Source organism: Anas platyrhynchos, chromosome 22 (genome assembly GCF_047663525.1).
Source record: "Anas platyrhynchos isolate ZD024472 breed Pekin duck chromosome 22, IASCAAS_PekinDuck_T2T, whole genome shotgun sequence".
Taxonomy (NCBI): domain Eukaryota; kingdom Metazoa; phylum Chordata; class Aves; order Anseriformes; family Anatidae; genus Anas; species Anas platyrhynchos.
This window is the reverse complement of record NC_092608.1, coordinates 6,881,710-6,895,872: the sequence shown is the minus strand read 5'-3', so window position 1 is coordinate 6,895,872 and position 14,163 is coordinate 6,881,710. Positions and strand designations below refer to the sequence as shown.

The 14,163-nt window shown below is 41.7% G+C and overlaps 1 protein-coding gene across 2 annotated transcripts in view; it reads right to left on the bottom strand.

The window, feature by feature from the left end:
• The window catches only part of IFFO2 (intermediate filament family orphan 2), a 43,533-nt gene that overhangs the window by 9,178 nt on the left and 20,192 nt on the right, over window positions 1–14,163 (bottom strand). The window contains exons 2-6 of one of the 2 annotated variants that reach the window (XM_038166550.2): window positions 8,458–8,518; window positions 8,063–8,158; window positions 5,702–5,842; window positions 3,876–4,018; window positions 1,100–1,220 (exon numbers count right to left, since the gene is read on the bottom strand). In XM_038166550.2, the coding sequence (XP_038022478.1) occupies window positions 1,100–1,220; window positions 3,876–4,018; window positions 5,702–5,842; window positions 8,063–8,158; window positions 8,458–8,518 (562 nt within the window). The remainder of the gene's footprint in view (window positions 1–1,099; window positions 1,221–3,875; window positions 4,019–5,701; window positions 5,843–8,062; window positions 8,159–8,457; window positions 8,519–14,163) is intronic. The other variant, XM_038166551.2, reaches the window with a different exon arrangement.

The window sequence follows — 14,163 nt, the reverse complement described above, 5'->3', positions numbered from 1 at the left end:
CTCTGATAGCTGTGCTTAAACATGCACACACGGGTATATGCAAATAAATCTGTCACTAATTCCAGCACATGGCTCCACATTATCATTCTGCCACTCTCCCTGCTCAAAAGATGACATACAGCTAAGCATGCTGCTTTCTGCAGTCCTAGCACTTTTAAATAATCTTCGCAGTTTCAGGGTATGCCAGATGATACACAAATGGGAAGATGTAAATTAACACACCCCTGGCAGTCAACACAAGACAATATTCAGGAGACTGCTGCTTCAGCATCTTTATAGTATATCAATGATGGGAGAAGGTAGGATTATTGCCTACCTACTGCTGTCATGCTGCTCAGTAATGCAATAATAGCATCACATTTAAGACTGCCTGCACAAAGCCAGACCTTGCCATTTCAATCTCTCTTTAGGCCTGCTTAAAAAGGCTCAGGAGTCACTGAATGAGGCAGCATGCAGCCATTACCTTACTTTGTGTGGGATCTTAAGGATTAAAAGCAAGCTGTTTATTATCCACCAGCATCAGGAGATTCCTATTGACTGGAAAGATGGAAGCACAAGATTCAGAAGATACCTAGGGCCTTACGCAGTCCCACAGCCACAGCTTCTTTGTTTGCGACAGGCTGTACGTACTTTATTATCACACACAGACCACGCTAAGTTTATTTTTCTCCCCACAGGAAAGGAGGTGCAATACCGTGCACACCATGTGTGACATTTTGACAGTTAAAGTGTGAATGATCATCTACGGAGAAAGCAAGATGCTGCATGGAAGATATAGGGCTTTAGATAACCCACTGGTCAGGGTGACAGATTGCCTGATGATCCTACAACAGCTAGGTGCCTTGGATCTTTTGATGCCTGCCATTTCTAAATACTCAGTTTAAAGAAGCAGAAGACATTAAGTTTGGTAAAATAAACTCATTGCACAGACTGAAAAGCAACCAGAGAGAAAGCACTAAGAGGATTTTAAAATTAAAGCAAGTTTTCACAGCAGACTAGATCACCAGTCAAAAATCTAAAGGCTCAAATGGCTAAAAGAGCAGCTGAGGGATACAATTTTTTAACAGAACAATTTGAGAAGAAACTGAAATAAACTCACCTCTCCTTGGAGGTCAATTGAAGGATTGCAGTTTGTGAAGTCTTCCCAAAGAAGCAATGTTTCTTCATTCTCCTCCCACGTTAAACTATCACAGTCATCATCAAAATCAAATGTCTCACGACTGTTAAGGTAACAGAAAAAGCATTAGTGTAAACAGCTCCAGCTCTAACCCCTTCAGTCCTTAATTTAACGTTCTAGAAGAAAAAAGGGGTTACAAGAATTGAATAGAGAAGACAAAGAAGCTGAAAGTCATTAAATATTTTTAAAACAGGCTTTGCCACTGTCTGCAAGTCTCTTACTCCTGGGCTCTTTGCCACTCCAAAGCAGCATAAGAGAGATCCTTGTTAGCATTCCCCGTTCCTAGTTCTGTCCTGCAGATGGTGCTGCTCGTTAGTTTCCCTTGTTTGCAAAAACCACAAAAGCATTTTAATCTATTCTTTTTATCCATGGGAAAAGGAACCCGACCACAGTTTGGGGAATTACACAGGAAACAGCCACTAGAAGACTCCCTGCGGATTTTCTTGCTGAAGTTTAGCCAATGATTTTCACTGCAACACTTAAAAATATTAGTTTGAAAAATAACTAAGAAAAAGATGAACCCAAAAACGATGCACAAGTGAACGTAAGTACATATTATTGAATTGAACAACAAAAGATACCACTAAAGCCACTTAAGGCTGAGAAAAACCAGTAGCAGAAGTGACCTTTAACACTGTTATTTGGTCAAGCTCCTTTAGTACAGTTAGTTGGGCAATAAAGGAAAAAGTTTCCAAAGGCACTCAAGTCCCTCTTGGTTTGAACAGCAGATGAGAGAAACACTAGTAGCTGCTTCTTGTCCTTGTTAAGGAGGTCTGACAAAAATCTGAAGTTGCTTGCAGCAGTAGTCTGCTAATTTCTGACTGATGCATTTTTGTTTCTTTAGTTATTTCCTTTTAAGCAGATAACATCTCAGTCAGGAAGCTGAGTCCAACATCATCTTTAGGAGGCTGAAGAGCTTGGCAAAAGAGATAAGTCTATTTGTCTAAACACAACTTGACAAAATAATAAAATAAAGATTTTGGACACACATGATTCTGCCTTTTGCAATTCAATTTCTTCAAATCAGATCATTTGCAAGAACTGTCCTTGTCAGAGTGCAGACTCACAGTTCTGACTGCTGTTTTTCTCAGACACTTTATTCAACACTGACTACATTTTGACTTTTTACTGCTTGACACTTACATGTTAAGGTCACCATTACAGGTCCAAGTTGTATCTGATTTCTGTTCACAAGGCCAGCTATTTATAACTACCTTCTACATGACAAAAACCCAAAACCCAGAATTATTTAGAAGCGTGCCTTTTTCAATAAGCCACAAACATTGTTCCAAATCAACCCTATCTGAACATACCAACAAAATTCCTGCAGCACTACATGCCAAATAGACCAAGAGAGAAGCACGTCACTAGAAGGACCAATAAAAACTAGGTATGACAGGACAGGTTTAAAAGCAAAACTAAAAATTAAATACATTACCAACCCCGTGACTAAACTTCAGTCTCTTGCTTTTCTAAAAGATCTATACTCTATGTGCTGTCACACTGAATTTTAACTGTGAAGAAGTTAAAAATATGTATTTATTACCCTGAGTAAGTGCTAGGCCATCTAAAACACAAGTCCTGACATGAAGAATTGCCTGCATTATTTGGGCAAAATATGTCCAGAACATGTGAAATAAGAGGAAAAAGGGACAAATGGCCTGAAACCAGAATTTGGCAACAGCTGACAACAGGATCTAGTGCTCCTTAGAGAATGTCTTATATACTCCTACACATTAAATACTGTCCTATGGTGTGCGGGAAAGCACTGGGAGCACTGGGAATTCTTTCCTCTCCCAGCACAGTCACTGGGAAAGTTGGCAGAAGAGACACACATTCAAATGCCAGAGAAATCAGACCTAAGGCACTGGCTGGGGTTCCCTTTGCCAAAAGAAAGCGGCAGAGACCCTAAGAACTCTGCCTAGCCTGTGGCCATCTTCATCGTTTCTCAAACAGGAGAACAGTAGGGCATGCCGCCAACTAGCTTCCTTAATTGCTTTCTGTAACGGCAAGGTGCAGAGTCTCTTCTTGCCTGCCACAAGCTTCCTAACACTCCCATTCTGGGTAAAACTTTAGGTAAAATAAATTGAGATTCTTCCAATCCAGGAGAAGAGACCTTACAGCAAGGTTTACAACACTGACATTTCTTGGAATCTATAAACTGTCATCCACTGCTACAACTGATCTTCTGGACACATCCAGCACTGCCATTTGCCTGCAGCTGAATTGAAAAAATCATCAACTTCTCTGAGAAGTTTGAATTAGTTTTGAATTGAGCATACAGTTACAACATTGCCAAATTGCATCCAGCCTAAACTGCAGCAAGATTCTTTCTAAAACTCTAAAAATGAATATTTAGCCAAACATACAGCTAACATAGACTCAAGTTTTGTACCTTTTTCTTTAAATGTGTCATCTTTTGCTAGTTACCAGCTAACAAAGTATGAACATTAAGTTTTATTTTTATGTTCTTTATAGCTCTCCCTACCTAAGGGAGGAATAAAAAAAAAAAAATCAGTTTGGTAATTTTATTTGAACTTCTAGTCAACTTTTGAGTACGAACAATGCTGACAGTTCAGGCTTAACTCACAGAATACTGGGTGGTAGAAAAAAGTTTCTGAAAGCCTACAGAATTAACTGGAGTTCTGGGATTGTCTGCATTTCAGATAGTTTTCGCCATATTCTCCACAATACTCACAGCTGATTAAACATACGCTTCATTTCATCCGTGATGTTCAAAGAGCAGCTGACCTCATCGTCAGAGAACCTGCCATTGTCTGCATCCTGTTCAGAGAGGTCATCATCAGAGGCAAGTTTTCGTTCTTTCTTCTTGGAAGCCACCTTAATTGAAGAGAAGAGTAGTAACTGAAGGCTCATTGGAGATGCTGCGCCATGAGTGGCGGAAATAAAAAAAAGGAGAGGCATTACATTTGGGTGAATATAACTGCTCATCAGCTCCCAGGCAATTCAGGGATAGCATGTATTCGAGACAGGAATTGCATCTGTTAGTGAGTGGTGAACACAGAGCACAAGAAAGCAGTTCAAAAATGGCAAAGAGCAAAGCAAGCTGCAGGCTGCCAGCGCTCTACAGACATCTGTCTGTTCACTAACAACAGTCTACGACCTACCAGAGAACATGCAGAGGTTAGAATGATACAGGGTAAAAGCATAAGCTGGCAGGAGCGCCCAGGCAGCAGGCTTGAGAGCAATGACAGAACTCTCCCTCTCCTGCCACCACCACAGGCTGTTGCTCCCATGCTGAACAACCATGAAGAACAGACAAGAAACCTTTTTGGATAGTCTTTATTTCAGGGTCATTCCCACCCCATAAGCAGAGCCAGACCGCTAGTCTTCAGAGCAAGAAGAAGGATTAACTGAACCATGAAAATTCCTGGACGACCTCAAAGGAAATGAAATCTGCAGATGTGCAGAGAATTCAAGGGACAGCCCTGCACAGGGCACAGAGGATCATTTCTCCAGCTGAGGATTGTTAATGTAAAAGATATTCACAGCAGTTTACAGATGGTACCAGAGTCACAAACGCACAGTCTGCTCCCAGCCTACTGCAGCTTTTCCTCTAATTGGTATGTGAGCCATCCCTTAGTGGTATTGTTCTCCTTGCCTGCTGATCATTTTAACCACTGCATGCTTGACCAAAAGTGCACTTTGCAGTTACCTTTGAGCAGAAAGGCAGAGCAATTCTACTCAGAGACAAGAAGGAACCACTGGCACAAAGCAGCGGCTCAATGTGCTAGAAAAATTGTCTCCAGACAGGAGATTTGAATCTTTCTGGCTTTTTGAAAAAAGCCTCCAAACATTTAGGCAGCTTCACCACCGCCAAAATGCACAACCAGTGGAGACCACAAGTGTATTTACAGTGTTTTGGTATGGCATTTAGCACACTATATGGCATCACTATGCAGAGAAAAGCATTGGACTTATTCAGAGACTGAATGCAACACTCAGACCAAAGTGGAAGGAAGCTGGGTTAATCACATTGATAGTGCAGGTATGACACAAGACAAACCACATTGGGAGTTACACGTTTGCTCTACACGGAGCTGTAACTGCTTACTTCAGGAGAAAATTCAATGACTTTTCCTACTAGCACCATGGAGCTCAAGGAAAGAAACTAGAGTCTCTGGTCTCACAAAGCAATCATAACTCACCACCACAGAAGCGTTATTTCTGGCTGTGGAGCTTGAGCCAGAAATAAGAACATTCAGATGACAGTTCTACAAGCTTACCACCTCTCACTTATGAAGAGGAAGCCATTTATACAAACCTAGATCCTGAAATTTATTTTTTTAAAACTCTCTAAATTTTGTGCTTGTAATACTACAGCAGCTTCTGCAGAAGAGAGCTACTCTCCAACACCAAGAAAGAAGAAAACATATCTATACAAAGAAATATCAAAAAAAAGAAGAAAAAAAAGCAAGTGACCTGGACCACACTTCTCGACACTGCTCCCTCTTGACCCATTACTACTTGTCCTATCCTATGGAAAATTCACAGCCTAATCACCTGGAATATCTTGGAAACGTCTTCAGAGTTGCGCTGCTGCGCTACATCACACAGCTTGGCTGTGATATCGATTCGCCGACAGATGTCCATGTCCACCTTCATGGCCTTTTCTTGAATCTTTGTGTCCAGGTCTGTCATGGGCTGCAGGAAGGACAGCAGTGATTATCTTCTATTATTATACAGTTCAGGAAAGCAGAGATACCCCACAGTATCTCTCTAACCCCAGGGCATACCATTCTTAAACAATATCACGTCTTGTTCTCCAGGAAAGGCAGTACATGGACAGTCTAAGCAGACTAAATAGCTAACAGAATTAATGTTCATATCCATTTCCAGTAAAATTTCAGCTCAGCAATTTGCCACAGAAAAACCTATACCCGCCCCAAAACAACTTCTATGCGTGGCAAAAGTGAACTTTTCTATGGGTCAATAAAGCTTTAAAAATGAAGGAGATAAAAACCTGTTGAGCATGTGTTGAACAGAAAAATCTAAAACCTGATGAGTAGTCCATACTCCCCCAGCTTCAGACAGAAAAACTATGCCTGCAAGGAGAAGTTGCTTTCAAAACACAATCCAGGCAACACAACAACTTCACACCTACCATGAAACATAAAATCAAGACTGGATCTAAAGAGATCCCCAAAAGCTTGTGACAGAGAAAATAATATCCGAATTGGCATTAACCTGACTTGCAGCCTGGAAAAAAATTCTACATGAAAAGCATTTTGTTTTGCTTCACTCTGGGCAGTAATTATAAACATAATTTAGAAGAGATACTCCTACTCAGACAGTAAGTACTCCTGCAGCCACATGAAGTAACATCATTCTGTGAAAAACGTAGACGTCCACCCTAAACAGAACTCGTTCTGCTGGAAAGCACCACTTCAATAGCTAGACCAGAAAAACAGAAAAACTCTTTGCAAAGTATTCCTAAATACCAAATCCCCTTTCCAACAAGGTTTTGTTTTAAAATATTAGACAGGGTTCTTCTCCAGCTTCTGTCAACCTCTTTTGAGCAACATTGGGAGGTTTTTATTTTCTAAACAGGTTGAGGAAAAGGAGCCTATAAACGACGATGCTCTCTAAAAGCAGTATTATCAATGAATAAGTAGCGGTGATTCTTATCAACGGGAAGGTAACAGGCACATGCCAATGTTTTGTGTTTCTCTGCTCTAAATATTTACATGGTGGCATTCAAAAAAAGCATTCTCGCTGCTTTTCTTAGGCTCTCTTCCACCTTGCAGCATGTGCAAAGCCCACAGCATGCTTTCTCTCAAGTAGATGTCTGCATTCACCACCACCCTTCTGTACACGCCGAACATTTCTCCCTCAGTGAAAAAGTTGCAAGCTATGCAGCCCTAACAAAATTCTCCTGTTCACACTGCCTCTAACCAAGCATACCTATTCTTGATTAAACATCAGAAGAAGAGACAGCTAATTGCCAAATTTCACATGAACAGATCTAGCAGCCCTGAGAGAATATGTTTGACATCGGGGAGCAGGTTCTGCAAGCTTATGTAAAGACCGGAGGAAGCAGTTCTAAACAAAATTACCGAATAAGTGTACATAATAGGACATCTTCATTAGACAACTGGCATCAGCACACTACTTCAGTCTTACAGAGAAAGCCACCTTACTTCATGTTCACCTAGTTTATCTTTCCAGATATCTGCACGAGTACAGGATCAGTATGTGAATGCAAGACAAAATTATCCTAAGGGTAATGTAATGGCCTAAAACATCCCCCAGCTTTGAAGGAGAGTCAGCATCAAACAAGGCAGGAGGAAATTCCTGAGGTTTTGTTTTGTTTTTTTTTTTAATCATTATTTTTATATTTTATCTCAGCTCTTAGGCTGACACAGCACTGGAAAAAATCCAAATACCTGAACCATACTGGGTTAACCTCTTCAGGGCTTTCACGAAGGGAGTAGGAACACACACATAGCATTCCTTTTTGACATTACTTCTCTGCACGTTTCAGAACCAAATCCCTCTCGTTAGAAGTAGGTCATGCTGCTGCATGGCGACTGAACCCTTTCCCCTAACCTGTGAGTTCTCTATCTTTTTTCCCATGGCTGCAGATTTGAATGCCAGCATTGCCAGCAGTGGAAAATGGGGGAGGGAGGGAAGAGTCCAGGTTATGGGCTAAGCAGCAAGTTAATGCATCTCTACACAGACCAGACAGGAAGCAGGGGGAAGGGTGATCTGTCTGATGCATTAGATCGTAAAGGCAGCCATAATACTAACTACAAAGCAGCACTCACTAAAACCATAACTTTTTTATGAATGAAGCCATTTGCATGACACACACATTTCACAAAGGCAGTGGGAGGTGGCCACTCTGCTCTCCAGTATACTTACATCACTCATCAGACCCTTAAAGACCACAAGTTCTGCTTTCAGTCTCTCAATCTTTTCATTCAACTCCTCCTGGAGAGCTTCCGCTTCCTGCGCCTCCTGCAAGAGAAAGCACACAAAGAACTAAGAGGCCACAGGGCAACATTTGCTTCCTCACTTAACCTCAGGAGGACCGATAAGGCATGTCACCCCCCTCATCTCGCTCGGTCAGAAAAGTCAGCACCTTCCTGCTTCAGCTTCCAAATATTAACACTGTTCTCTAGCATACAGCAAGGCACTCAGCTGCTGTGACTAGAAGAGGGGCTTTTAACCGAAAGACAACTTCTTTTCCAATGATTAATGGCATAATAGGTGTGGAGAAATCCTACACCATTCGATAGCTACTACGTCAAACTTACCTCCCGCAAGGTTTCCACCATAGATTCCAGGCTCATTCTTCTTGTCAGTTCCTCTTCCCATCTGAAAGAGAAGATTTGCAGCAGATGGAGCGTTAACTATCAAGAAAAGTATATTTTCTCCAAATCACAAGTCTTCTGATCGCTGTAGGATGATGACAGTTACTTCAAACGTCAAGCAGATGGTTCCCCTCACTTGTACACCCTCAAACCAAGAACATAAGTCTATAAAAAAGTAAAAGTGAAATCAGCTCTCACTGGGATCAGTGCCCTTCCTGCTCTTCTGTGCAATATCTGGTTGCAAATAAGGTGTGAAATTTTCAGTGCAATGGGAAGTTAAGTTACCCAAATCAACAGTCTCACTATTTACCAGTTCAGTCCAATCAATTTCAACATTTGCATGATCTTCTGCATCAAAATCCTCAGGAACCTACGCACCCCTGCCATTTCCCAGCACTGCAAGTATCTTTAAATGTCACTCACTCACAGCACTGGGAGGGTACAAGGAAAGGAATTACACAGTTACAAACTGTACGACTAAACCTTACACTACAAGCATCATTACGTTTGAGCATATTATTGGATTAAGTACAGAAATACCTGGCAGTTCCCTTTTTCAAGCACAAAAACCCTTCAAAAGGTTTTATTGTCAAATACTGCGTTTTGCTAACTCAAACACAAAGTTCTTGAAAACGTGATTATACACAATCATACATATGAATATGGTGTGAGCTCAGGGGAGAAAAAAAAGTAAAAAGGATGCCACTTGTTGAAATAAACAGTAGTGCCATAGGAGACTTGCCCAGTCTATTATAACAATATGAATTATACCCCTGGAAAAAGTTTGTCTGAAACATTTAACACACCAGACAACCAAGAAACAAAAATCCAAACAGTAACTTCACCAAGCAATTTAGCATCCTCCCAGGAAGGCCACCGTTCCTTTTTATAGTGGAGCAGAAGCATGATTTTGGCACTGGCAGTGAAGGGAAACCAGGGTCTGATGACCTAGTCTGCGAAGCCTTCAAAGCGTCCGTTCAGCAAGCCGTCCTGACGAGCAGGTCACACCGTCTGCTCAAACGTGTTACTCCTCACATCCCTTCCTTGGCAAAAACCAGGAATCTGAAAGCCTACCTAGAAACTTGGGCTGACAACTGCCATCAAGACGTTTGCTTTCAATAGTCCAGTAAATATTGGATACCACACAATTAAAAACACTCCTGTGAGCATAATGTCTAGGTACCATCATAATTATTTCTGTTGTCACTTCCAGTTTTTTTTTGTTGTTGTTTTGTTTTGTTTTTATATACCTTAATTGAAAATGGCAAACCATGGGACCAAAAAATCTATTAAATCATTCTTGAAAATGCGAGGCTGCAAGGTTAAAGCTGCCACAACACTTAATTTCAGCATATTTACAAATTCACAAAGAAATCTGGTGACAGCTAGATTGCAGGATATTCCCACTGAGGTAGCTGCATACCTAAACATCACACTACTCAATACATCTCTGCCTTGGAAGCTTAATCCCATCTGAAATGGAAGCCGGGGAGGACCGATTCAGCAGTACAGGCTGCAGGCAGCCGTGGCGGCGTTGCACTTTGCTGTCTTCAGGCACCAGCAGAGGCACCTGAACGGGTTACATCTCAATGCAGTAGCACCGTGGAGCGCAGCGCCAAGATGACACGCTGGCTACATCCACTCCTTCCTGCTCTTGTGCTGCAGGAATAGCCAGCATAACAGCGTGAGTCCTCCAGTGTACAACCAAAGTTTGATTTATGCAGCAAGACTTGTGCGTATTTCTACCAGCAAGGATTTGCTGCCAAGCAGAGTAAAATATTTAGGCTGAAATTTGCATTTGTCATCAAATGTTTTAGCTTGTATTTCCATAACCTATTTGTTTTTTGACTACTAATTACATGTATGGTCCTGTAAAAATAGTAACTTTGTTTTTCAGATTTAATATTAAAGTCAAGAAGGTGAAATTAATTAAAGTAGTCAATTAGGTTCGCAATCTGTAAGATAACCTCCTTCTGTTACAGAAGGAGTGTTACATGGCTTTAATCATTCCTTCTGGTCCTTCTGCCAGCAGGCTGTTATTTGTGGATGCAAGGCAAAGCAGACATTGCGAGAAGTGATATGCTGCTGCTTCTCAAGGCTTTAACTGCTGAAATCAGGAATACCAGCTGCATTCAGGTTATCCTGCTGTATTATTTGCATTCCTACAGTACACCGTGCGTTCTGCAGAGGGGGATGTATTTTTGGAAGACCTATTTGCGTATTTTTACTGACTACGCCAAAAAGCTAGCAAAAAGGATTAGCATTCCTCCCTAGCAGTTCAGCCGTTCTGGGCAGCTGCCAAAATTACGCATCTCAAAGTCTGCTCAGACTAACCTTCCTCATCCTGCAAGAATTCCAGTAGTTCCATTTCTCCTCTTTGTGCCAGTTAAAGTGCATTTCACAGAACAGTGATTTACAGCCCTAATTCCCTTCTGCCAGACTCAGAGAGGAAAAGGCTGCCTTCTTTACACACACCACAACACCCCAACCCCCAACTTTGCTCTGGGTTCTGTTTCTCTTAATTATAAGAACAATCGGGTCATTTTTAACCCAAAAGTTCACGCCTGGCAGAAGAAAAGAATTCATGCTGGACTGATAATAAGGGTCCTGCTAATCATTAATATCACATTGTAAACCTCAGAACACATTTTTCCCACCCACCAGCGAGCTGACTTACATCATTTAACAGCTTTTTACATCATTTAACAGCTGAAAATGTCAGCCTTACTTTTTCCTCACACTTAAACCTCAGCAGACCCTTTGCAGTGAAGACAGGAAGAAGGCTGGGAAGGCAGAGGGTGACAATGGGACAGGAGATTAATTCTCCATTTGAACTTCCAAGCAAGTGAGACAATAGAAAGATTGCTCATTCATATGATCATTCTCTACTTGCTGTAACACACAGGACTTTAAAAGGGACCTTGGCAGCTGCTGCTACTACACGCTCCAACAAATGCTCCAGTAAGTAGTCAGTCAGCAGGCTGCCGAGAAGATGCTAACTATGGCGCTGACGTCTTTAATACTCAACGTCCTCTGTGTTATTCTCCCAGTATTCTATACTAATCAACATCATCTTCCTCCATCACTGTTTTAGAGCAGATGTGGCCTTCCACGAGGCTTAAGCCCAGCAGGTTGTGGGTGCCCTCTGTTTCTCAGCAAAAAGCAGCAGTGATGCCGTGTAGGTGTGCAGCCTGGGATGTCCACGGAAGGCTCAAAGCCTGGTGCTCCCTTTACCTGAAGGGAGAGCAGGTCAAGGAGCAAAAAGCTCCACTGGAAAGCCACAGGAGAAGCAGTGACAGGAATAAAGAGGAGAAGCAGAGACATGAACAAGAAGGACTACAATGCCCAAAAGAAAATGGCTGCGCATGCTACAGGCTAAAGACCATCAGTCTTATATATTTGCAGCAGCATATCAAATAGACAGCTGCTCTTGCTTGTCTCACATACACTTATTTCTTGGCTCAGATGCATCAATTGCTATGGTTTCCAGCTGCATCCAAAATCTTTTTTCTGACCCTGTAATGTAAACGTCACCATCCAGATCTACTGGACTTCAGAGCTTCTCTGTTTTGTTTTACTCTTGGTTCCTTCTAAAAGAAAAAGAAAAAACAAAAATACGAATTTCAAGTCTAATCAAGCTTTTCTCCATCTTCCCCACCTACAAGGATGTTTTAGTCATAACCATCACCCACCCACCCCCAAAAAAGGGCTAGTCTGCATTCGAGCAGTCACGGGCCTATTCCCCTCTTACCAGATGTGACATATTACATTCCAGCAGCATTCAGTCACTGCAGCTTCGGGCCCCAAACTACTTCTGCAGTCCTGTGATTAAGAGTAAGTGTCTTACATAGCTTAGAGGAGAACAAAGGATGTTTGCTCTCTTTAAAGGGAAAAGCTATGTTACGGGGGTATTAGACAAACAATACACATGAACAGTCAGCTATGGTTAAGGTTGCTTAAAGCTTTATTCCTGTAAATCTGAGTCACACGAAAAAGTCGTGCGTTTCCTCGGAAATTGGGAGGGCAACTCTGAGTTCACCAGTACTAACACTTTCTGCTGAAGAGAAGACAGCAGATGAAGACATCTCAAGAACTGGAATATCCCCTAAAACCTTCTCTAATGTTTTCCAATCCTAGTGTTCATAGATTTAAACTGAGGAGGCTCTCTTGACATAACCAACTTCAAGACGCTATCCCACTCCTGAATACCTGCATCAATGAACACAAACTTTGTCCTTTCTTCTCTCCCAGTATCACCAAATCAAATTTCATAATACACACTGATGAAGAGAATTGCTCATTGGAGTAGATTCACAATGCCTCTTCAGGACTAGGACAGAAAGTTCGGTTTTGAGAAATTTGCCTTTCCAAAAGCAGTTCAGTAATTTTCTTTCAAAAATACAGGATTTTTAGATGTAAGCACAATATAATTTAGACAACACACTTACGAAGTATGACAGGTGCAAACCTACAACTTCAGATGTTTTTGATCAAGGCAGAAAGGCACGAACAGACTAGCTGATAGTCAATTATGCCTGATGGTATCAACTGCACTATTTCCTTCATTGAAAATATCCTTGCTTAAGGAAGCCTAACAAAACAAAACAAAAAAAACAAAACAAAACAAAACAAAACAGACTAAGAAAAAACATTTACAGTGGTCTAAGAACCTGCCATTTTCTCAGGTGTAGACTTTGAAGCTTTTAATTCTGCTTTGTTTGTGAGGGAGCACCTTCCCATTAGTTCGCAGGGAGAAAAGCAGCCATGGAAAGGAAGACCAAATTGCTTGAATGCTTAAAGTCCACACCAGGAACAAAAGGTTGTATTTGAACAACGGCCACAAAATGCTCATAAAAATACATGATTCCTGAAGACAAACATATTGATGAATATGCTGATGAAGATAAAACTTATTGGTGACTATGAACGCTGCCCCATCCCTCGAAGTGCCCAAGGCCATGCTGGATGGGGCTTTCATCAGCCTGATGTACTGTGAGGTGTCCCTGCCCACGGCAGGGGGTTGGAACTAAATGATCTTTAAGGTCCCTTCCAATCCAAACCACTCTGTGGTTCTGGGATTCTATGAACTCACCGAGCCATCTCAGGGAAAAGCATCATTGTGTTCTCTTGCATGCTAAAACACCACTATTCCATTTTTGGCATGAGATGCACCCAGCCTTGCTCATCCCTAAGATATGAAGCACCTAAGATGCATTCTCTGATGCACCACACCTGCAAGGAAATGGAGAAAACACCCATCCCATTGCAGGACCGAGTAATTACACCCCTGGTGCTGCCGTCACCACTTACAGACACGTCTCTGTGCTCGCTTTCCTTTGTGGCAGCACCGCTTGTTCCTTTGTGCTTTCAGATCTTTCTGACGCCCATACGCTGTTTATGGGAACTCCAAATGGCAAGGCATGCTGCACGGCTCACCAGTGCTGGCACGAGATTTAACACTTCACACACACAAGCCTAACCAATTTAATCATCCCAGATTACTCACAGAAGTTACGTGCTGCCTCTCGTTGCATGGCTGTAGGAACATGCCCATTAATCCCCTCTCCAGCACCTAGATAATAACTATCAACATTACAGTTTGTAACTCTGCTTATTATACTCTGATTTCATCTGAATCAACTTAACGGC